Source organism: Protomyctophum bolini (genome assembly GCF_963924005.1).
Source record: "Protomyctophum bolini genome assembly, chromosome: 13".
In the NCBI taxonomy this organism is placed as follows: Eukaryota; Metazoa; Chordata; class Actinopteri; order Myctophiformes; family Myctophidae; genus Protomyctophum; species Protomyctophum bolini.
Genome location: NC_137874.1, coordinates 44,135,318 through 44,161,469, shown reverse-complemented (window position 1 = coordinate 44,161,469; position 26,152 = coordinate 44,135,318). Strand labels below are relative to the sequence as shown.

The 26,152-nt window shown below is 46.0% G+C and overlaps 1 protein-coding gene across 1 annotated transcript in view; it reads left to right on the top strand.

The window, feature by feature from the left end:
• The window catches only part of LOC308327181 (glutamate receptor 4-like), a gene marked incomplete at both ends in the record, with an annotated part of 116,975 nt that overhangs the window by 69,607 nt on the left and 21,216 nt on the right, over positions 1 to 26,152 (top strand). The window contains 8 exon segments of the mRNA XM_080780398.1: positions 1,658 to 1,659; positions 1,661 to 1,711; positions 1,713 to 1,844; positions 3,214 to 3,267; positions 14,762 to 14,920; positions 17,589 to 17,756; positions 18,297 to 18,401; positions 22,613 to 22,723. Coding sequence (XP_080636524.1) covers positions 1,658 to 1,659; positions 1,661 to 1,711; positions 1,713 to 1,844; positions 3,214 to 3,267; positions 14,762 to 14,920; positions 17,589 to 17,756; positions 18,297 to 18,401; positions 22,613 to 22,723 — 782 coding nt within the window.

Sequence of the window (26,152 nt, the reverse complement as noted above, 5' to 3'; positions counted from 1 at the left end):
ATCAATCATTAAAACACGACGGACGCCAGATCAGCCTCGCAAACCCCGTCACATGACGGGTTAAGATTTAACCCCGGAAGGTCGCCGAACCCGTCAGATGGCGCGTAGTAAGGGTTATGTTAGTAACCACGCAGCCGGAGCTCAATGCTAACCTTCCATGCTGCTAGACACGCCCCCAGGCTGCTAGACTGGGGCTGTATAGAGCACCGAAGTCCTGACGTAACTCGCTCATCCCGACGATTCCCCTGGTTCGCGGAAGTAATTTCTCTATGGAGAATAACATGGGGTGATCTTAATATCGTCTACTATAAGCGTTGTGGTCCAAAAATAAACAAGCTGTCTCGGCGTTATTGTCAGGGAGGTGTCTCTGTATCGTTTGCAACAGTCAGTCACTCATATATGATACAGTCTGCTTCTATAGCGAAAATCTAACTAATTCAGCAGCAGTAACATTAGCGTTTTCTCTCAGTCAGTTGATTCTTCATATCCATATGAGTGAAGCGGCCGGGGTGACATGTTTATTTTTCAAACACAGTTGTTATATGAGGCGATCTAAAATCGCCTCAATGGGGATTTCAATGCAACTAAACAAATACATGAACCTGGGGACTGACGCCCTCTACTGAAAGTGACGTCAGACTTCGGTGCTCTATTAACGGTAATATAATGGTGACTATATCGGGGATGTAGCCTGGCTCCCTGCGGTCATTTTAAATTGCCAGCAGGAGGCGCTGAAAGTGTTAAGGCCATCATGGAGAGCGTTTATAACTAGCTCTGTTCGTGTTCTCCCCAGGTTACAGAGGGTTCATAACTAGCTCTGTTTCGTGTTCTCCCCAGGTTACAGAGGGTTCATAACTAGCTCTGTTCGTGTTCTCCCCAGGTTACTCAGGGTTCATAACTAGCTCTGTTCGTGTTCTCCCCAGGTTACTCAGGGTTCATAACCAGCTCTGTTCGTGTTCTCCCCAGGTTACTCAGGGTTTATAACTAGCTCTGTCCATGTTCTCCCCAGGTTACTCAGGGTTTATAACTAGCTCTGTTCCTGTTCTCCCCAGGTTACACAGGGTTTATAACTAGCTCTGTTCGTGTTCTCCCCAGGTTACACAGGGTTCATAACTAGCTCTATCCGTGTTCTCCCCAGGTTACAGAGGGTTTATAACCAGCTCTGTTCGTGTTCTCCCCAGGTTACTCAGGGTTCATAACTAGCTCTGTCCGTGTTCTCCCCAGGTTACTCAGGGTTCATAACCAGCTCTGTTCGTGTTCTCCCCAGGTTACTCAGGGTTCATAACCAGCTCTGTTCGTGTTCTCCCCAGGTTACTCAGGGTTCATAACTAGCTCTGTTCGTGTTCTCCCCCAGGTTACTCAGGGTTCATAACCAGCTCTGTTCGTGTTCTCCCCAGGTTACTCAGGGTTCATAACCAGCTCTGTTCGTGTTCTCTCCCAGGTTACAGAGGGTTCAATAACCAGCTCTGTTCGTGTTCTCCCCAGGTTACACAGGGTTCATAACCAGCTCTGTTTGTGTTCTCCCCAGGTTACTCAGGGTTCATAACCAGCTCTGTTCGTGTTCTCCCCAGGTTACTCAGGGTTCATAACCAGCTCTGTTCGTGTCCTCCCCAGGTTACTCAGGGTTCATAACCAGCTCTGTTCGTGTTCTCCCCAGGTTTACTCCATCCTCCAGGCCATCATGGAGAGGGCGGGGCAGAACAACTGGCAGGGTGAGCGCCATCTGCGTGGAGAACTTCAACGACGCCAACTACCGGCGCCTGCTGGACGACCTGGACAAACGGCAGGAGAAGAAGTTCCTGATCGACCTGGAGGCGGAGCGGCTCGTTAACATGCTGGAGCAGGTGAGGCTCGTTAACATGCTGGAGCAGGTGAGGCTCGTTAAGGCTCGTTAACATGCTGGAGCAGGTGTAGGCTCGTTCAGGCTCGTTAACATGCTGGAGCAGGTGAGGCTCGTTCAGGCTCGTTAACATGCTGGAGCAGGTGAGGCTCGTTAATGCTCGTCAACATGCTGGAGCAGGTGAGGCTCGTTAAGGCTCGTTAACATGCTGGAGCAGGTGAGGCTCGTTAAGGCTCGTTAACATGCTGGAGCAGGTGACGACCACATATGGTCATTAATGACTGGTTAAAGGACCACTTCACCACTTTTCAACCTATCTTCATAATAATAGGTATATTGCAACTTTTAACTAATATTGAAACTTTTCAGGACTAGAAAGCCTGCCGTTTTTATTAGCTTGTATTCCCCATCGATGATGTCAATGGAAGACGGTTTCTGAAGCCCACCACACACCGGCTGTGTCCGCCGCGCGGCGCGGCGCCGCGGACACGGCCGCCTCCATTATTTTCAATGAACGTATCGCACACCGGCTCCGTCCGCCGCGTCGCGCCGCACCGCGGACACAGCCGGTGTGTGGTGGGCTTCAGAAAAATCATACCTCGGGTGGTCTGCGATTCTCCTGCGATAGGAGTCGTCCGGACTGCGTATCCGTGAGCTAACGTCCGGTTTGAGGCATGGCGGGGTAATTTTTGCCCCTTGGATAAAATAAGACACTTTAAATCACCCTTATGGCACATGGGTGGACCCAGACTGAAAACAACGGTGGCAGTCGATGGGTTAAAGATGATTCACGTGTTTCAATTTAATTTACAACGTGTTTGTCTCCCCCTGGTGGCCTTGACTGGAACGCCAGCTGGTGTCTTCCGATCCCATGGAGTTAAATTATTCAGGAAATCTCCAGGATAGCATCGGTCACAGCTGTGTGCGTGTGCGCACGCGTGTGCGTGTGTGTGTGTGTGTGCGTGGACCAGATGTCTCCACAGGTATCGTAGAATATGATAAATAGACGTTAATGAGGAAGCATTTCTTTCCTGGTTCCTCATAAGTTCAAATAGCCGATCTACAAACTCACAACGTGTCAATGTAGATCCGCTGGTTGTGTGCATGTGCACACGCGTGTGCGTGCGTGCCTGTGTGTGCGTGCGTGCCTGTGTGTGTGTGTGCGTGCGTAGGTTGGCTGTAAGAGGCTTCCAACAACTTGGGATGCCAAAATGATCTGCTAATAAACGTCTCTGTGCAGATATATCTGTTCTGCCAGATATGGTGAAGACTCTCATCTCTTTAGTGGACACAACTAAATGATTGTGTGTGTGTGTGTGTGTGTGTGTGTGTGTGTGTGTGTGTGTGTGTGTGTGTGTGTGTTCTCTCCTCAGATCGTCAGCGTGGGTAAACATGTGAAAGGTTATCATTACATCATGGCCAACCTGGTGAGTAAACCTGTGTTCATTTGTGTGTTTCTTCATTTCTTCGTTTATTTGTTTGTCATAGTGCTCGTTGGAGATCACTCAGCGGCCCTGCGTACCACCTGGTGGTACCAGGCGGTACTACCAGGCCTGCCACCTGTTTTGAATTTGCACATAATACGGGAGGCAGCAGGAGGTTGCTTTACAATTTACAATGTAGTCGTTTATCAGATGCTCTTAATCCAGAGCGACTTACATTAAGCAAGAACAAAAAGCACGACTGATGGCGGCGGGTGAGTAAAACTCTGAAGCTTTACCACAAGTTAAAACAGACACCAAGGAGTTAATTTTTAGTTGTAACTCAATTTAGGGAAAATAAATAGTAAGTCCTCGCTGGCTGTGGAGGGCAGTGTTGCTCCCTGCTGTATGCTGTGGAGGGCAGTGTTGCTACCTGCTGTATTTTTCCCTTATTTCCTCCTTTTAAATAGTTTCCTTCTGTTTTTGTGAGCCGTTATTTTTTTCCTATTGGCTGTTGGTAGTCATGGCTGCCAGTTCCTATTGGCTGTTGGTAGTCATGGCTGCCAGTTCCTATTGGCTGTTGGTTGTCAATGCTGCCAGTTCCTATTCGCTGTTGGTAGTCATGGCTGCCAGTTCCTATTGGCTGTTGGTTGTCATGGCTGCCAGTTCCTATTGGCTGTTGGTAGTCATGGCTGCCAGATCCCACCTGATGTCGTGTGGGAGTTCAGACTGATCCAGACCGTACTGAATAACTTCCAGCTTGCATAATGTCTTCAGACTAGGACTCAAGTCTAAGACATACAGGTCATCCTTGAATGTGTTGTATGATCTATATCCTCCAAAGACGATGATACGATCTCCCACCATGCAACAGCATACCATGTGACTCCTTGTTGAGTATAAACATGGAACATTCCCTTTGGACTCAACCTTCTTCCAGGTGAAGGTCTCTGGACTGAATTTCCACAGATCATTGAAGTCCTGGTTATAGTTCCTGCCACCAAATATGTGACCAGTGCCAGTGGTTTAATATACAAGGGGGCATTTTTCATTTTTCAGTTCTTTACATATTATGAAACTGCACACTGTAACCTTTCATATGATGTATTGCTCATTGAAATTGGGGGGGAAATGAAGAAGATATGACCATTTGAAATTTGTTGAACTGTAAACACCAAAGTACATAATTTGCCATTCTAAGATTTCAAAGTATTTAGCATCTCTGAGCCCAGGAATGGGTGTGACAATAGATACTTGTCTCCACGCCTAGATACTTGCATAAACACTCCCCCCATTCACTAACCACTCCCCCCACTTAGCTGTCAACTGCACAGAATGACTTGAGTGGACACTTAGTAAAACAAAGTGGGCTCTTAGAATAAGAATAAATAGAGATGGGAATTAGAATTAGTTTGTTTATTTTCACATACTTGAATTTGCATACTGTGACAATGACAAATAAGAGTGGCATAAGAATAAAATACAACTAACAGTTTAACATTGCACTTTCCCTGTGACTAAATAAATATACAGTTTAAATTTGCACTTCCCCTGGGACTAAAAAGTATAAAGGTTTAGTCAGCTTTGGTCACATTACTTGGCAACAACTTCAGGCTGTAATCCTTGTGTCCAGGATGTCGACCAGGCAAAGATATGGCATGGACCTCTGCATAGTTTGTTATGAATGTCAACACCAATGTGATGTCCTCTTTAGTCAGAAACTTCTTGTTCGTTCTGGGAGTCTTTTTCCTCTGCCGTGGAGTGATACCATTCTCCTTGTAGTGTCGCTTAATTGCATTTAGAAGGGTGCTGCTGATCCTGAACAAAAACAACACAAACGCTGGGTTACTAACTAACAACGTTAGTATGCCTGGACTCTATTTACTGTTCAGCGCTTGGATCCGGTCTAGAGCCCACCCACTTAAACATAAACATACATACACGCACACAAACGTTTCCGTATCCGCTCTATACCGGATGTTGTTATAAACAGCGCTAACGCTAACAACACACTGCAAATTAAAACGCTACTGCATCATGTATCAGTCTTACTTAAAACAAACTCATAAACTCATAAACAGACTGATTTCAGAGACTAGATCCTGAATATATACAAGATGATAATGAAACTCACCCATAGATGAAGCAAAAGGTAGCTCGACACACCACGATGGCGTTCACCATGTATGTGGATCTGTTGAACTTTCGCTTCGCGTTGACTTTCTTCGTGGATTGAGTCATTTCGGAGTCGTTCATACAAGTCTTTATAATCGCCAAAATAACAAGGTCTTTCTGGTCCTTTGTCAAAGCTGCCATGTCTGTTCGGGTCTCCCAGATCATGTCTGGATCGAGTTGTTTACTGCAAGACGAATGCGGCTGTTCTACGTTCTCTTTTGATCTTTTATGACACCCGCAATCAAAGTTTATTATTTTCTCCATTTCTGCTGGTCGGTCGGTGTCCACTGCTACATTATTGACTTCTGGTACAAGTAAAAGCGAGGCGATGCCGACCTGTACACCACCCGGCCCAGCTGTCCCTCCAGACTCGTCTTCCTCGTCCTCGTTATCACAACACAAAGTCCTGTTGACTGCCAGCGTGTATGAAATCAGAAATAAATGTTCCGAGGAGATCGTCTTGTGCCTGTCCATTTAAAGCGTTAAGCAAGCGTTCCAATTCAAAGTTACTAGCCATGATCACAAACAAACAACAAGAATGATGTTGTGTTTACTGACAGCCTGAACACGTTGCTACTTATGGGCGGTGATCGGCTACGTGAAACTGGAGAACAATACATAGGTATGGCCAATCGAAACAGCTCTATGTAAATACGTGCAGGAATGTTCACACCCCCAAAATACGGAAAATAGTCTTTCATTATAGAGACATTTTTGCAACGTAATTACAACGACTTAATGACACTAAAACGACTTTCTGATGGAATAAAAACATTCTTTAACATTACAACTGTGTTAATGTGGCTAAAAACGAAAACCACCAAAAAAAAAAGAAGAATACATTTCGTTATATTGTGAAGTTTCATTACTGCCGACTTGTGGTTTAAATCACTGGCACTGGTCACATATGTACAGCTCTCCATTGTAGGAAAAGGCTGAATGACTGTAGCGTCCTTCTGGAAGAGGCTGTACAGAAAGTGTGTTCATACATTGGTTGGTCTCTGTGTCAAACACTGTGATGGTTTTGTAGTACTGACTCCACCCCCCATAGCCCCCAAATACAAACATCTTTGTCCCGATGACGGTGGCAGAGTGACGGTGCGTTAGTGCGTCCAGTCAGTTTCTTCCATCCTCCATAGATAAAAATGACCTTCCCAACAACACAGGCTGAGTGGCCACACCTCCCCTGTGGAACGGTCCCAGAAACCTTGGGTGTGAGCATTCTGTGGTCGTCGACATCAAATGCATAAAGCACCGTGCTGTAGTTCCCTGTGTCAGTCCTTCCCCCCCAGATGTAGATGAAAGGGTCGATCAGCACAGCTGTGCGGCTGGTTTCCATGGGGTGAACCTGTAGGGGGCGTTGTCCTCTTCTATGTGTCTCTGGGGGCAACTCGGTCCAGCATAAAGACAGTGTGTTGAAGACATGCACTTCAGTCCGACGCTCTGACTTGATAAAGTCTCCTCTAAAGCAGTACACTTTGTGGTCCACTGCTACAGCAGCATCATACTCTGGAAGCCCTTTTAGGTGCACCGTCCAACAAAGCATTTCTCACAGTAGTTTATAGGTTTCTCTCTGTAAAATAATGCAGTCCTGAATACCTTGAATGAATGACTTGAAGGATTGCAGTCCTACTGTGTGGGTCAGCACTTATATAGGTTAGCGGGCCTACGTGTGACGTAGACTTGATGTCACATGTAGACCAAGTTGGTGTGTCATAGATGACTTACGTCACAGACTGACCTGCTACTGTGGATGGAGCTTGTTAATTTTATTGATAAGGAGCACCTTATCGATCAGGCTTATCGAGCCGGGTCCTCATCGACCATTTTCTATTATTTTGTGGAAACAGAGACTGCTGAGTGTGACCCATATGTAGTTAAAACAGACTGCTGAGTGTGACCCATATGTAGTTAAAACAGACTGCTGAGTGTGACCCATATGTAGTTAAAACAGACTGCTGGGTGTGACCCATATGTAGTTAAAACAGACTGCTGGGTGTGACCCATATGTAGTTAAAACAGAGACTGCTGGGTGTGACCCATATGTAGTTAAAACAGACTGCTGAGTGTGACCCATATGTAGTTAAAACAGACTGCTGAGTGTGACCCATATGTAGTTAAAACAGAGACTGCTGGGTGTGACCCATATGTAGTTAAAACAGACTGCTGAGTGTGACCCATATGTAGTTAAAACAGACTGCTGAGTGTGACCCATATGTAGTTAAAACAGAGACTGCTGGGTGTGACCCATATGTAGTTAAAACAGACTGCTGGGTGTGACCCATATGTAGTTAAAACAGAGACAACTGGGTTTGACCCATACGTAGCGGACAGTGGATTGTAGAAAACACACAATGCTTCTTTCACAAGTGTACAACACTATGGGCTCCATTTCCGTCACTGCTAACCCCCCTAAACTTCTTTGAATAGTTCAACTAGCCAGTGTACATTGACACGTTGTGAGCTAGACTGACCATTTTAACTATTCAAAAATGTTTAGCAAAATAGTAAAAATAGGCGAAAATGGAGCCCTGTGTCTGTGACCCATGATGTGGCCTGTGTTTTTATGTATTTATTTATTGTTTCATGTCTAATTTTATTCTTTGTCCTGTTGTGCCTTTGTCTTGAAGGGGGGGGGGGGGGGGGGGTACATTGTTGCTTCTACGTTTGTTTGTCTGTGATGTTTAAAAAAATAATCAACTCTGGCTGTGGAGGGCAGTGTTGCTACCAGCTGTATTTTTCCTTTTTTCCCTCCTTATAACTTGTGTCTTTCTTTTTTGTGGGCTGTTATTTTCTTCTATTGGGTGTTGGTAGTCATGGCTGCCAGTTCCCACCTGATGTTGTGTGGGAGTTCAGACTGATCCAGACCGTACTGAATAACTGCCAGCTTGCATAAGGTTTTCAGACCAGGACTCAAGTCTAAGACATACAGGTCACCATAGGCTGTGGTGTTTGATGATCTATATCTTCCAAAGAAGATGATACGATCTCCCACCATGCAACAGAATACCACGTGACTCCAAGTTCTTAAACATGGAACATTCCCTTTGGACTCAACCTTCTTCCAGGTGAAGGTTGCTGGATTGAATTTCCACATATCATTGAAGTCCTGGTTATTCTTCATGCCTGCACCAAATATGTACAGCTCTCCATTTTAGGAAAAGGCTGAATGACTGTAGCGTCCTTCTGGAAGAGGCTGTGCAGAAGGCGTGTTCATCCATTGGTTCATCTCTGTGTCAAACACCCTGACGGTGTTGTAGCACCCCCAGCCCCCAAATACAAACATCTTTGTCCCAATGATGGTGGCAGAGTGATGTGATAAAGCATGAGGTGGAGTTCCTCTGGTGTTAATTTCAGACCAGATCATCGTGGTGGTGTCCATCTTGTAGATGTCATTAGTGATACTATTCTCATTCCAGCCTCCATGGATAAACATGACCTTCCCAACAACACAGGCTGAGTGGCCGTACCTCTCCTGTGGAACGGTCCCAGAAACCTTGGGTGTGAGCATTCTGTGGTCGTCGACATCAAATGCATAAAGCACCGTGCTGTAGTTCCTTGTGTCAGTCACTCCCCCCCAGATGTAGATGAAAGGGTCGATCAGAACAGCTGTGCGGCTGATGAGCATGGTGTGAACCTCAAGGGGGCGTTGTCCTCTTCCAGGTGTCTCTGGGGGCAACTTGGTCCAGCATAAAGACAGTGTATTGAAGACATGCACTTCAGTCCGACGCTCTGACTCGATAAAGTCTCCTCTAAAGCAGTACACTTTGTGGTCCACTGCTACAGCAGCATCATACGGTGTCTCTGGAAGCCCTTTTAGGTGCACCGTCCAACGAAGCATTTCTCACAGTAGTTTATAGGTTTCTCCCTGTACAATAATGCAGTCCTGAATTCCTTCAATGAATGACTTGAAGGATTGCAGTCCTACTGTGTGGGTCAGCACTTATATAGGTTAGCGGGCCTACGTGTGACATAGACATGATGTCACATGTAGGCCAAGTTGGTGTGTCGTAGATGACTGACGTCACAGACTGACCTGCTACTGTGGATGGAGCTTGTTAATTTTATTGATAAGGAGCACCTTATCGATCAGGCTTATCGAGCCGGGTCCTCATCAACCATTTTCTATTATTTTGTGGAAACAGAGACTGCTGAGTGTGACCCATATGTAGTTAAAACAGAGACTGCTGGGTGTGACCCATATGTAGTTAAAACAGAATGTTGGGTGTGACCCATATGTAGTTAAAACAGAGACTGCTGGGTGTGACCCATATGTAGTTAAAACAGACTGTTGGGTGTGACCCATATGTAGTTAAAACAGAGGCAGCTGGGTGTGACCCATATGTAGTTAAAACAGACAGCTGGGTGTGACCCATATGTAGTTAAAACAGACAGCTGGGTGTGACCCATATGTAGTTAAAACAGACTGCTGGGTGTGACCCATATGTAGTTAAAACAGAGACTGCTGGGTGTGACCCATATGTAGTTAAAACAGACTGCTGGGTGTGACCCATATGTAGTTAAAACAGACTGCTGAGTGTGACCCATATGTAGTTAAAACAGACTGCTGAGTGTGACCCATATGTAGTTAAAACTGACTGCTGAGTGTGACCCATATGTAGTTAAAACAGAGACTGCTGGGTGTGACCCATATGTAGTTAAAACAGACAGCTGGGTGTGACCCATATGTAGTTAAAACAGACTGCTGAGTGTGACCCATATGTAGTTAAAACAGACTGTTGGGTGTGACCCATATGTAGTTAAAACAGAGACTGTTGGGTGTGACCCATATGTAGTTAAAACAGAGACTGTTGGGTGTGACGCATATGTAGTTAAAACAGACTGCTGGGTGTGACCCATATGTAGTTAAAACAGACTGCTGAGTGTGACCCATATGTAGTTAAAACAGACTGCTGGGTGTGACCCATATGTAGTTAAAACAGAGACAGCTGGGTGTGACCCATACGTAGCGGACTGTGTATTGTAGAAAACACACAATGCTTCTTTCACAAGTGTACAACACTATGGGCTCCATTTCCGTCACTGCTAACCCCCCTAAACTTCTTTGAATAGTTCAACTAGCCAGTGTACATTGACACGTTGTGAGCTAGACTGACCATTTTAACTATTCAAAAATGTTTAGCAAAATAGTAAAAATAGGCGAAAATGTAGCCCTGTGTCTGTGACCCATGATGTGGCCTGTGTTTTTATGTATTTATTTATTGTTTCATGTCTAATTTTATTCTTTGTCCTGTTGTGCCTTTGTCTTGGGGGGGGGGTACATTGTTCTTTCTATGTTTGTTTGTCTGTGATGTTTAAAAAAATAATCAACTCTGGCTGTGGAGGGCAGTGTTGCTACCAGCTGTATTTTTTCTTTTTTTCCCTCCTTATAACTTGTGTCTTTCTTTTTTGTGGGCTGTTATTTTCTTCTATTGGGTGTTGGTAGTCATGGCTGCCAGTTCCCACCTGATGTTGTGTGGGAGTTCAGACTGATCCAGACCGTACTGAATAACTGCCAGCTTGCATAATGTCTTGAGGCTAGGACTCAAGTCTAAGACATACAGGTCACCTGGTCTGTTGTCTGCTCCAAAGAGGATGATACGATCTCCCACCATGCAACAGAATACCATGTGACTCCATGTTCTGTTTAAACATGGAACATTCCCTTTGGACTCAACCTTCTTCCAGGTGAAGGTCTCTGGACTGAATTTCCACAGATCATAGAAGTCCTGGTTATAGTTCCTGCCACCAAATATGTACAGCTCTCCATTGTAGGTAAAGGCTGAATGACCGCAACGTCCTTCTGAAAGAAGCTGTGGAGAAGGCGTGTCCAGCCAGCTGTTGGTCTCTGTGTCAAACACTCTGAGGTTGTTTAAGTAGCGCCCGCTCCCCCATCCCCCAAATATAAACATCTTTGTCCCGTTGATGGTAGCAGAGTGATGTGATGAAGCAGGAGGTGGAGTTCCTCTGGTGTTAATTACAGACCAGACCATTGTGGTTGTGTCCAACTTGTAGATGTCATTAGTGATACTATTCTCAGTCCAGCCTCCATAGATAAACATGACCTTCAAAACAACACAGGCTGAGTGGCCGTACCTCCCCTGTGGAACGGTCCCAGAAACCTTGGGAGTGAGCATTCTGTGGTCGTCGACATCAAATGCATAAAGCACCTTGCTGTAGTTCCCTGTGTCAGTCCTTCCCCCCCAGATGTAGATGAAAGGGTCGATCAGCACAGCTGTGCGGCTGGTTTTCATGGTGTGAACCTCAAGGGGGCGTTGTCCTCTTCTATGTCTCTCTGGGGTAAAATTGGTCCAGCATAAAGACAGTGAATTGAAGACATGCACTTCAGTCCGACGCTCTGACTCGATAAAGTCTCCTCTAAAGCAGTACACTTTGTGGTCCACTGCTACAGCAGCATCATACTCTGGAAGCCCTTTTAGGTGCACCGTCCAACAAAGCATTTCTCACAGTAGTTTATAGGTTTCTCCCTGTACAATAATGCAGTCCTGAATTCCTTCAATGAATGACTTGAAGGATTGCAGTCCTACTGTGTGGGTCAGCACTTATATAGGTCAGCGGGCCTACGTGTGACGTAGACATGATGTCACATGTAGGCCAAGTTGGTGTGTCGTAGATGACTGACGTCACAGACTGACCTGCTACTGTGGATGGAGCTTGTTAATTTTATTGATAAGGAGCACCTTATCGATCAGGCTTATCGAGCCGGGTCCTCATCGACCATTTTCTATTATTTTGTGGAAACAGAGACTGCTGAGTGTGACCCATATGTAGTTAAAACAGACTGTTGGGTGTGACCCATATGTAGTTAAAACAGACTGCTGGGTGTGACCCATATGTAGTTAAAACAGACTGTTGGGTGTGACCCATATGTAGTTAAAACAGACTGCTGGGTGTGACCCATATGTAGTTAAAACAGACTGCTGGGTGTGACCCATATGTAGTTAAAACAGACTGCTGGGTGTGACCCATATGTAGTTAAAACAGACTGCTGGGTGTGACCCATATGTAGTTAAAACAGACTGCTGGGTGTGACCCACATGTAGTTAAAACAGAGACAGCTGGGTGTGACCCATATGTAGTTAAAACAGAGACAGCTGGGTGTGACCCATATGTAGTTAAAACAGAGACAGCTGGGTGTGACCCATATGTAGTTAAAACAGAGACAGCTGGGTGTGACCCATATGTAGTTAAAACAGAGACAGCTGGGTGTGACCCATACGTAGTTCAAACAGAGACAGCTGGGTTTGACCCATACGTAGCGGACTGTGTATTGTAGAAAACACACAATGCTTCTTTCACAAGTGTACAACACTATGGGCTCCATTTCCGTCACTGCTAACCCCCCTAAACTTCTTTGAATAGTTCAACTAGCCAGTGTACATTGACACGTTGTGAGCTAGACTGACCATTTTAACTATTCAAAAATGTTTAGCAAAATAGTAAAAATAAACAAACTATCCCAGCGGTTTGACTCGTATGGATGTGAAGAATCAACTGACGGTGATAGAACGCTGATGTTACTGCTAATATTATATATATAATACTATATAATACTAATGTTACTGCCACTGAGTTAATACAATCTTCACCAGAAACGGTCTGTATCAAATAATTGTCGTAGACAATACCGAGATTCCTCCACGACAATATCGCAGAGACAGCTTGTTTATTTTTTGGACCACAGTTCCTATATGAGACGATTCTAAGTTGAGTCGATGTTATTCTCCACTGAGAAATGTCCTGGGGCGACTCGGAGGATGAGCGAGTGACGTCATGGACCTCGGTACTCTACAGAGGATGAGCGAGTGACGTCATGGACCTCGGTACTCTACAGAGGATGAGCGAGTGACGTCATGGACCTCGGTACTCTACAGAGGATGAGCGAGTGACGTCATGGACCTCGGTACTCTACAGAGGATGAGCGAGTGACGTCATGGACCTCGGTACTCTACAGAGGATGAGCGAGTGACGTCATGGACCTCGGTACTCTACAGAGGATGAGCGAGTGACGTCATGGACCTCGGTACTCTACAGAGGATGAGCGAGTGACGTCATGGACCTCGGTACTCTACAGAGGATGAGCGAGTGACGTCATGGACCTCGGTACTCTACAGAGGATGAGCGAGTGACGTCATGGACCTCGGTACTCTACAGAGGACAATTAGGCACACGTTGGCCTTTTAACCCATTCTGACCTGAGATCAGATTCATACGAGGTTTCCACTGGACACACACTGGTCTGATTAACCCATTCTGACCTGAGATCAGATTCATACGAGGTTTCCACTGGACACACACTGGTCTGATTAACCCATTCTGACCTGAGATCAGATTCTAAAAATGTCAGTCGTTCTTCGATTTTTCAAAAAATAGCAGATCTACAAGCTCGTAGATATAGCTATGAGCTTGTAGATCTGCTATTTTTCAATAGCTAAAGCATAACAGGATGCTAAGACCAAAATGGGTTCCCGGTCAGAATGGGTTAAGTCTGTGGTTTTCCACCAGTGGTCCCTGAGGGGGTTCCAGGTGGTCCCCTGCATGCAGCTAAATGATGGAGAGTTGGTAACCAAATGATCCCTGATGATAGATCTTAAATTATTGAATGAGAGCGTGAAATGAAACCAAATGGACCCGTGCGGCGTGCGGGGTCCAAAGACTCTCAAGACGTTGACGATTGTAACACACCTGAATTAGAGTCACAGTTAGAGAATGTAGAAGAGTTGTTATCTCTCCTAATGGTAACGACATCAATGCAGCATGGCATTGTGGACAGAATCGTATCCAACGAAACTTATTCTTTATCCCTTCTCCCCCTATCTACAAGGAGGTACTTCGTAAAAAAGCTATCAAGATAGCAAACGACCTCCTCTCATCCACTCTGCAGGGAGTTAGAACTACTTCCCTCTGGTAGACGGTACAAAGTACCAAGAGCTAACCATAACATTTTTAAAAATTCTTTCATACCAAATGCCATTAAGGCACTAAATTATACCATGTCTCGCTAGATTTGTTTGTTTTTCCAATGTATCTGCCACTGTTGTCCTGCACTTTTTTGCCATGTGAAAATAATTGTGTTAAGTGTTGTTGCTGTTGTTGTAACCGTTTGTTTTTTACTTTTTGAGACCGAAGACGAATTTCCACACGTGGACAATAAATGAAACTAACTAACTAACTAACTCTCCCCCCTCCCTCCTCCCCCATCCCCTTCCCCTCCCTCCCTCCCCCCTCCCTCCCCCCCTCTCTCGCCCTCCCCCCCTCCCCCTCTCTCGCCCCCCTCCCTCCCTCCCCCTCTCTCGCCCCTCAGGGTTTCAAGGACATCAACCTGGAGCGGTTTATGCACGGAGGAGCCAACGTGACCGGCTTCCAGCTGGTGGACTTCAGTAACCCCATGGTGATCAAACTGATGCAGCGCTGGAACAAACTGGACCAGAGGGAGTACCCTGGTTCTGACAGCCCGCCCAAGGTACGAACCCCTAACCCTGTAACAAAACTGGACCAGAGGGAGTACCCTGGTTCTGACAGCCCGCCCAAGGTACGAACCCCTAACCCTGGAACAAACTGGACCAGAGGGAGTACCCTGGTTCTGACAGCCCGCCCAAGGTAGGAACCCCTAACCCTGGAACAAACTGGACCAGAGGGAGTACCCTGGTTCTGACAGCCCGCCCAAGGTACGAACCCCTAACCCTGGAACAAACTGGACCAGAGGGAGTACCCTGGTTCTGACAGCCCGCCCAAGGTAGGAACCCCTAACCCTGGAACAAACTGGACCAGAGGGAGTACCCTGGTTCTGACAGCCCGCCCAAGGTACTGAGATCCCTCCCTGACTGGATCTCTGTTGGTTTTCTGCTCTCTATCTAAAGTGTCTTGAGACAACTTGTTGTGATTTAACACTTTCCCTCCCATTCACGAGTTTAACTGATGTCTCATGAGTTAGACCAGTTACGTTGTCGTTGCCATTTCTTTTATCATTTGAACTCTTAGACAGCTAGATGGCGCTAGCGATAGTTCAGCTCCTGCCACCGTTCGCTTCCATTCTATTTCATAGATAGACTCCTCCGCGTCATCAGTGCCCATACCCGAAGGCAGGGTTGGCGATAGGGCCTTTCTGTGTGGAGTTTGCATGTTCTCCCCGTGTCCCCTAGGGTAGGTACTCTCACAAAAACATGCAGTAATCCTGGTCTCTAAACTCCTCCCCCTGGCCAGCCGGGGCGCCTGATGGAGGGGAAAGGAACTGGTTGGAATAACGTGTTCCTTCCACGCGCTACGTCCAACCAGGGAAACTCCCCCCTGTCAGGTGTAAAAGAGCAACTTGGACACTCAGGCATGAAGGGAGCATGAGTTAAGTCCGTTGCTCTCCCCAGGTTGGCGGAGGGTGTGTAGAGCCCAGGATCACAGTAGATGATTGGCACAGGGGTGAAAAATGGGTTACAAAATTGTGGGATAAAAAATATATGAAGAAGATACCCCTCCTCAGTGATGGCGGAGGTGGTCGTACAGTCCGGACTAATAACTACATAAGAGCCTTTAGAGGTCCTGAATAAGACGTTCAAGAAGTATTTGTGACTACATTTTTCTGAGAGACTGCCATTGGATTTTTTTAGAATTTTAGTTTTTTCATGTCACGTGAAAGTAGGGAATCCTAGCTTCAATTTGACATATTGGTTGTTCAGTTTGACCCACCGGTTTAGGAGATGTGGCTTATAGAGTAATGTCTTGCAGATAAACAGCTGAGTTGAGAAAACAGACTTGAAAAGGTTCACTTCTGTGGTCTCTAACATTACACCTAGCTACATGTTTAAGCATTTATTTCATATTTACATGTCTTCTGTGGTCTCTAACATTACACCTAGCTACATGTTTAAGCATTTATTTCATATTTACATGTCTTCTGCGGTCTCTAACATTACACCTATAGCTACATGTTTAAGCATTTATTTCATATCTACATGTCATGTCTATTTCAGCTCTGACACTTATTTCAGACATGCTCTAGTATGTGAAGAGTCTGCCTGTGATATTAACTCATTTTATAAAAAACAAAAAACTGAAAGTCTTTCTCCTCTGGTGAAAAGCTGGAATTTGCGCCATGGCAGGCTTTCAGTCAAATCTGGTCACATTTAGAGGTCCGTGGAGGCGCAGCGTAAAGTCCATTGGAGTGTAATGGCGGTGTCTACTAGTCCCCTGCTGCTCCTGTTGTTTTTGCCGGTCGGGTCTGTGGAGTATTTTTGGACACTTGAGGTGTCCAAAGGTCAGGGTTAGGTTCAGGACAGAGCCATCTAATAGAAGAGTTACGACATTGAAGGGGCAGAAACCCAGAGCCATCTAATAGAAGAGTTAGGACATTGAGGGGGCAGAAACCCAGAGCCATCTAATAGAAGAGTTACAACATTGAGGGGGCAGAAACCCAGAGCCATCTAATAGAAGAGTTACGACATTGAGGGGGCAGAAACCCAGAGCCATCTAATAGAAGAGTTAGGACATTGAGGGGGCAGAAACCGAGCGCTGTTCTAATGCAGCCTGAACTGAGACAAGCTGGAGTTGGAAATACATTGTTTTCAACGAGGGCGGAGTAAATAAGAGCTATTTTAATCATGTGTGCAACATGACAACTGTTTTAAAGTATTGCAGTCTCTGTAATGTTTATGTTGTACTATTACTAAAAAAAACATCTAAAAGAATGGGGTTTAAGATCATTAAAGCTGGGCTGTTGCCCAGTGAGTCCAATGCATTTCTGCCTATTTCGGTCAATAGAAGTCTATGTAGGAGAGCCTCCATTGGACTGAAGCCAATAGAAGTCCATGTAGTAGAGCCTCCATTGGACTGAAGCCAATAGATGTCTATATGTAGGAGAGCCTCCATTGGACTGAAGCCCTTAGAAGTCTATGTAGGAGAGCCTCCATTGGACTGAAGCCAATAGAAGTCTATGTAGGAGAGCCTCCATTGGACTGAAGCCAATAGAAGTCTATGTAGGAGAGCCTCCATTGGACTGAAGCCAATAGAAGTCTATGTAGGAGAGCCTCCATTGGACTGAAGCCCCATGAAGTGAAGGCTGTTTGCGTAACTCTGTCCATATGTAAGGCTCTGGTTCATATCGGGGTGTATCTTCATCATAGCATCTTCCTCTTCCTCAGTACACCTCGGCTCTGACGTACGACGGCGTGATGGTGATGGCCGAGGCCTTCAGGAACCTGCGACGGCAGAAGGTCGACATCTCCAGACGCGGCAACGCCGGAGACTGTCTGGCCAATCCCGCGGCTCCCTGGAACCAGGGCATCGACATGGAGCGCACCCTCAAACAGGTGAGAAGAACCGATATGGAGTGCACCCTCAGACAGGTGAGAAGAACCGATATGAAACACACCCTAAAGCAGGGGAGAGCCCCCACCCACCCAGGGCATCGATATGAAACGCACCCCTCAAAAACAAATTACCAATAGTTCATAAACAAATCCCAAATGTTTGTAAACAACTACCAAATGTTTGTAAACAAATCCCAAATGTTTATAAACAAATTTATTTTGAAACAAAAACATTTTTGAATAGTTCAACTAGCCGATTTACAAGCTCACGTGTGGATCTAGATCAGCCCCCTCAAGGAACCATGAGGGTCCCTGGATCACACCTTTGAGAGCTTTAAATAAATACATAACTAATATAGAAATTATTTTATATTAGAAATTATAATTATTATTACTGTTCCTCCTGTCCTGTAGGTGGCGCTGCAGGTTATTAACACTGTTCCTCCTGTCCTCTAGGTGGCGCTGCAGGTTATTAACACTGTTCCTCCTGTCCTCTAGGTGGCGCTGCAGGTTATTAACACTGTTCATCCTGTCCTCTAGGTGGCGCTGCAGGGCCTGACGGGTAACGTCCAGTTTGACCAGTATGGACGGAGGGTGAACTACACCATGGACGTGTTCGAGCTGAAGCCCAACGGACCGCGACGGGTAAGACCCTCAACAGTCCATTTGCTCAGTACAATATTTAGGGGCATATTTAGAATGTGTCCAGGGTTGAGAGAGAGAGAGAGAGAGAGAGAGAGACAGAGAGAGAGAGAGACAGAGAGGGAGAGGGAGAGGGACAGAGAGGGAGAGGGACAGAGAGAGAGAGGGACAGAGAGAGAGAGAGAGAGAGAGAGAGAGAGAGAGAGAGACATAGACAGAGTGATGGAGAGCGAGGGGATGAGATGTTTCTCTGTGGTAAGGGGGGGGGGGGCACCATGGGGGCACCCATCAATCAACCGGATGCTTTTTGGCCTCGTAGCCAATCACAGCAGGGTTCCTGTCAGGACACCGCACGGAGGAGCTGTGTGTGTGTGTCCGTCCGTCCGTGTGTCCGTCCATCTGCGTGCCTGCGCGTGTGTGCATTCCAGGGGGTTCTGGCGCCCCCCTGTGGTCATCAACCATCGCTACATCTCAACAGACAGACAGCTTAAGCTCTGATTTATGCTTCGCTGGTTAAATAAATAACAGATCTACAATATCACAGCATGGAGGGAAGCCACGCCTCCTTCTATAACTACAGCATACGTGGGCAACTGGTGGCCACACACGGCCCCCACCTTCACTTAATGTGGCCCTCAGGTTAATATCAACTAGTGGCCTGGGGGGCACATGAGGCCCCCACCTTCACTTAATGTGGCCCTCAGGTTAATATCAACTAGTGGCCTGGGGGCCACATGAGGCCCCCACCTTCACTTAATGTGGCCCTCAGGTTAATATCAACTGGCGGCCCGGGGGCCACATGTGGCCCCCACCGCCCTCAGGTTAATATCAACATGTGGCCCCCACCTTCACTTAATGTGGCCCTCAGGTTAAGATCAACATGTGGCCCCCACCTTCACTTAATGTGGCCCTCAGGTTAATATCATGTGGCCCCCAGTCCAATGTCCAATGTATTTGTATTTAGTTCATAAAGTTAACATAACTATAACTCAATGCATTTGGAATTAAATAAAAATATTCCTTTTTAGGATTCAATCAAAAAAATGGCAAATATTAATTCAGCATTTCAACTCAAACTCAAAAATAGCTGATCTACAAGCTCAAAACACGTCGCAGTGCGATGCGTTTTGAGCTTGTAGATCGGCTATTTTTGCTATGACAGTAATATGCAACGTGGCCCTCTGGAGTGAGTGTGGAACTATAGTGGCCCTCTGGAGTGAGTGTGGAACTATAGTGGCCCTCTGGAGTGTGTGTGGAACTATAGTGGCCCTCTGGAGTGAGTGTGGAACTATAGTGGCCCTCTGGAGTGAGTGTGGAACTATAGTGGCCCTCTGGAGTGAGTGTGGAACTATAGTGGCCCTCTGGAGTGTGTGTGGAATTATAGTGGCCCTCTGGAGTGAGTGTGGAACTATAGTGGCCCTCTGGAGTGAGTGTGGAACTATAGTGACCCTCTGGAGTGAGTGTGGAACTATAGTGGCCCTCTGGAGTGAGTGTGGAACTATAGTGGCCCTCTGGAGTGAGAGTGGAACTATAGTGGCCCTCTGGAGTGAGTGTGGAACTATAGTGGCCCTCTGGAGTGAGTGTGGAACTATAGTGGCCCTCTGGAGTGAGTGTGGAACTATAGTGGCCCTCTGGAGTGAGTGTGGAACTATAGTGGCCCTCTGGAGTGAGAGTGGAACTATAGTGGCCCTCTGGAGTGAGTGTGGAACTATAGTGGCCCTCTGGAGTGAGTGTGGAACTATAGTGGCCCTCTGGAGTGAGTGTGGAACTATAGTGGCCCTCTGGAGTGTGTGTGGAACTATAGTGGCCCTCTGGAGTGAGTGTGGAACTATAGTGGCCCTCTGGAGTGAGAGTGGAACTATAGTGGCCCTCTGGAGTGAGTGTGGAACTATAGTGGCCCTCTGGAGTGAGTGTGGAACTATAGTGGCCCTCTGGAGTGAGTTTGGAACTATAGTGGCCCTCTGGAGTGTGTGTGGAACTATAGTGGCCCTCTGGAGTGAGTGTGGAACTATAGTGGCCCTCTGGAGTGAGAGTGGAACTATAGTGGCCCTCTGGAGTGAGAGTGAAAATTGCCCAGCCCTGATCTACAAGCTCACAGCATGCATTGAAGCCACACCTCATGGGCTTGTAGATCGCCTAGAATGCCCAACGTTCCACACCTCCCTCCTCGCACCTCCTCTTCCACTGCCTCCCCGGCTTCCTCCTCCTCCTGGCTCGGGAACAGCCAATCAGGAGCCAGCTGGCAGCCTCGCTGGTGTCCTGGGACAGCCAATCGGGAGCCAGCTGGCGCGCTTGGCTGTGTGTGACGTACGGAATCTGTCTGAGGACATTTATAAACGTCACGCTGTCTTAAACCTGCCAGGCAGCATAGTGTACTTACTGTCTTACTGGTATAACTCAGTGTACACTGTACACTGTGTTATACCAGTAAGACGCGCAACCACGGGAAGCCAACGCAGCTCGTACATATTTGGGTTTTTTTAAGATTTAAGTTATTCTTTTTTTAAGTTAAGTTTTTAACTTAGCCATAACCATATAAGGAGTCCCCAAAGCAGCTATACGTCCAAATATGGAGTGTGTTGCATCAATCACAAACAAATCACTCAGCTCCATATATGGGCACAAAGGGGGGACACACGGACAGACAGACAGACAGACAGACAGACACACACACAGACAGACATGATCTGCTAGGTCTCATAGTAAGTGCTCACTGCGTTCACAACAATAACACTGAATTAATGCCGATTCATTAATTCAGACACGTCTATATAAAGGTTTGATCACCGCGCTGTAAAGAAACACGCACAACATCACAGGTTCACATTTATTTCAGGAAAGTGACGATAGAACCAGGTCAGATATCAAATATATTCCTGCTATCACTGCAGATTCCTAATATGCATAAGTAGGTCTGATTAAAATTAAAATAAACAGTTAATGGTACTGTATACGAGGAAAAGTAAAAATGGCAGCTACGGCATCGACAACATCACTGCAGACAGATGGAACGTCACTGCAGACAGATGGAACGTCACTGCAGACAGATGGAACGTCACTGCAGACAGATGGAACGTCACTGCAGACAACAGATGGAACGTCACTGCAGACAGATGGAACGTCACTGCAGACAGATGGATAGATGCATAGCATGCCAAAGCGGGGATAGCATCTTAGTAGTATGGGATAGCAACGGTACTATTTTGGTCCTTCGAGCCGGGTTAAAGATCCCAGATAGTACATATGAGGTGAACAACATCATCACCATCATCGTCTCCATGGTGACTCCTTTGGTAAACAAACATCACCATCAACGTCTCCATGGTGACTCCTCTGGTAAACAAATGACGTCACCTTTTTGTCTGACCAGGGACGGAGCTCCATAACTTTAAAAATGTAGTGGTGCACCCCTTAAGAATGACTTAGACATGGATGGAGCCTTTCCTGGGGTCCCCGGGGGTCCCCAGGGGGCCCCAGCCCGAAACGTTGAGAATGCCCTGCTATAGATGCATAGAGAATGCCCTGCTATAGATGCGTATGCGACTGGCTCCCGGTCGCTGCCCGCACAGAATACAAAACTCTGATGCTGGCATTCAAAGCAACCAAAGGTATGGCTCCCCCATATCTTGCAAGTATGATCGAACCCTACAAACCCTCCCGCTCACTCAGATCAGCCAACGCAGGGAAGCTGGAAGTACCCTCACTAAAAACGCCGGGACAACGCTCCACACGTCCCAAACTCTTCTCCCTTCTGGCTCCAAAACTGTGGAATGCACTTCCCATTGCAGTCAGAACTGCAGCATCACTCCCAATCTTCCGCCGTAGTCTGAAAACCCACCTTTTCAGACTCCATCATGGCCCATAGCACTTACCCCCTTAGATAGCAATTCTGTAGACTTAGATAGCATTTGATACAGACTTATAGCATGTTATGTAGACAGCATAAGTGCATTGTATGTAGTCATAGCACGTCATAGTACATATGTGTAGCATAGTAGTATAGATGTATAGCTTATATGTATAGTTTCATTATAGATATTCCACTGTTACTTTCTTAGCTTACGCATGTTTCATGATAAATGTCTTTATGTGATGTATTCCCATGCTTTTTGTTCTTGCTTAATGTAAGTCGCTCTGGATTAAGAGCGTCTGCTAAATGCCTAAATTGTAAATTGTGTGTGTGTTAATGCATGTGACCTTTGCCCTCTCTCCAGATGGGCTACTGGAACGATGCCGACAAGCTGGTTCTGATCCAAGAGAACCCTCTGCTTCCCAACGACACGTCTGGACTGGAGAACAGAACCGTGGTGGTCACTACAATTATGGTACGCACACACACACACGCACGCACGCGCACACGCACGCACGCGCACACACACGCACGCGCACACACACACACGCACGCACGCACACATACACGCACATGCACACACCAACGGCATGTCTGGGCTGGAGAACAGAACCGTGGTGGTCACTACAATTATGGTACGCGCGCACACACACACACACACACACACACACGCACAGTAATATGACTGTCCATTTTGCATGTGTTGTCAGTTGCTGAGGCAGGCAGGCCAGTGTCTCTGACTGGTCATCAACTGAGCATCATACTTTGGTGGAAACATTCATAAAAAAATCCATTCATAAAAAAAATCCAACAACATCCATGTTTGGATTGGATTTCTTTCTTTCTATATATTTTACTGATTGTTTTTCGTTTGAATGTATTGGAATAGTTTTACCGTTTTAACAGTTGTCCTGTGATGACAGCATCTTCACTGTGGTTAACACAGAGCACTCAAGATGGCCGCCATGCAGGTTCACTGTGGTTAACACAGAGCACTCAAGATGGCCGCCATGCAGGTTCACTGTGGTTAACACAGAGCACTCAAGATGGCCGCCATGCAGGTTCACTGTGGTTAACACAGAGCACTCAAGATGGCCGCCATGCAGGTTCACTGTGGTTAACACAGAGCGCTCAAGATGGCCGCCATGCAGGTTCACTGTGGTTAACACAGAGCACTCAAGATGGCCGCCATGCAGGTTCACTGTGGTTAACACAGAGCACTCAAGATGGCCGCCATGCAGGTTCACTGTGGTTAACACAGAGCGCTCAAGATGGCCGCCATGCAGGCGTAACGGCACACAACATTTTGTCCACCTTTTAGACAGAGAGAGAACAAGGAAGGAAGGAAGGAAGGAAGGAAAGAAAGGAGGAAAAAAGGAAGAAAAATGGAAGAAAGAAAAGAAGGAATAAATGAAATGAAAAATCTCGTCTGGTCTCCTCATTGGCTCAGATCAACTCCTCCCTCTTTTCAGCCCCTGATGACCAACCCCATTTTAAGAAACTGACCAATCAGAGGACGAGGCGGACCTGATGACCAACCAACCCCATTTTAAGAAACTGGCCAATCAGAGGAGGAGGAGGAGGGAAACTGGCAGCCAATGAGGAGGAGGAGGAGGAGGAGGGGCCTACAATGGAGGGAACATCGTCCGTCCGTCCGTCGTCCTGATTGATCTGGATTTACACGTCAGGAAGTGACTCTCCAAAGCCTGACCAATCATACTCCACGTTTAGGCCATCAGTTATCACCGTCACAACGAGTCGAGGCCATCATACTCGCTGTGACGTCCTTAAGCATTGACCCCTGACCCCCCCCCCCCCCCCCCCCTGACTCCGCCCCCCTCTGGTTCAGATGCAAAACCTCCCCGTGCCTACCCAACTTCTAAACCAATCAGTGAACGAGGTGATAGCCCAGAGTGGAAACGACTTAGTTTTATAGTTTTATAACCCTTAAAAAGAAAAAAAGGAGCTTGGAATCCTACAGAAGTGAAACCTCCTAGTTTAGAGAGACACTGCATCTCTCTGTTGAACCCACTAGAGGAGATGGAGCTGTCAGGATCCTACAGAAGTGAAACCTCCTAGTTTAGAGAGACACTGCATCTCTCTGTTGAACCCACTAGAGGAGAGATCATGAGATGGAGCTGTCAGAATCCTACAGAACTGAAACCCCTCTGAAGGCGACCACGACAAAACCATCCATCCATCCATCTTCAACCGCTTATCCGTAGTCGGGTCCCCGGGGGGGGCAACAGCTCCACCATGAGTGTTCCAGACTTCCCTCTCCGTGACCACGACAAGCTCCTAATCCAAACCTTCACCGTGTGACACCAGGGGCGTCGTCTTGCCGTTGTACATCGTCTCATTCACAATTTGCTTTCTCACTTTCGTCTTCAATGTTTGAGTTCACACGGAACCTCAAAGCTGGAAATATCTGCATTAATTAATCATAATAAACGCACGTACATTACGGGCGTTTGTTGTTAAACATTGTTCTGCTTGTTTTTTCTGCCGTGCGTGAGTGTGCAACAGACTGATATCGTGACAGCAGGCATTATTTTGGCAAATAATTTTGGCAAATTAGGGTTTTGGCAAATTATTTTGGCAAATTATTTTGGCAAATTAGGGTTTTGGCAAATTAGGGTTTTGGCAAATTAGGGTTTTGGCAAATTATTTTGGCAAATTAGGGTTTTGGCAAATTAGGGTTTTGGCAAATTATTTTGGCAAATTAGGGTTTTGGCAAATAATTTTGGCAAATTAGGGTTTTGGCAAATTAGGGTTTTGGCAAATTATTTTGGCAAATTAGGGTTTTGGCAAATTATTTTGGCAAATTAGGGTTTTGGCAAATTATTTTGGCAAATTATTTTGGCAAATTGTTTTGGCAAATTGTTTTGGCAAATTAGAGTTTTGGCAAATTAGGGTTTTGGCAAATTAGGGTTTTGGCAAATTAGGGTTTTGGCAAATTAGGGTTTTGGCAAATAGTTTTGGCAAATTAGGGTTTTGGCAAATTAGGGTTTTGGCAAATTAGGGTTTTGGCAAATTAGGGTTTTGGCAAATTAGGGTTTTGGCAAATTAGGGTTTTGGCAAATTATTTTGGCAAATTATTGTGGCAAATTATTGTGGCAAATTATTTTGGCAAATTATTTTGGCCAATTATTTTGGCCAATTGTTTTGGCCAATTGTTTTGGCCAATTGTTTTGGCAAATAGTTTTAGCAAATAGTTTTGGCAAATTGTTTTGGCAAATTGTTTTGGCAAATTGTTTTGGCAAATTAGGGTTTTGGCAAATAATTTTGGCAAATAATTGATGTAAAGCCTGATGTGTTTGTTTTCACTCTGTCTCGTGTTTGTTCAGATAAACGTGAGAAGTCAGCATCGTTGATACTTTGTTTCCTTTTCTCTATGTAACAAAAACTAATTTAAATATTAAGAAGGTGGTAATAATAAGCTCCTACGGTTGTGCTGTTTGTGAAACAAGCTCGTAAACATATGGAAACCACATTGCTAAATAAGATAAGAGAAAGTCCCTACGAGTGTGCTGTTTGTAAATATGTAAAACCCTTTTAAACGTCTGTAAAACAACTGCCATCATACTCGCTGTGACGTCCTTAAGCATTGACCCCTGACCCCCCCCCCCCCCCCCCCTGACTCCGCCCCCCTCTGGTTCAGATGCAAAACCTCCCCGTGCCTACCCAACTTCTAAACCAATCAGTGAACGAGGTGATAGCCCAGAGTGGAAACGACTTAGTTTTATAGTTTTATAACCCTTAAAAAGAAAAAAAGGAGCTTGGAATCCTACAGAAGTGAAACCTCCTAGTTTAGAGAGACACTGCATCTCTCTGTTGAACCCACTAGAGGAGATGGAGCTGTCAGGATCCTACAGAAGTGAAACCTCCTAGTTTAGAGAGACAC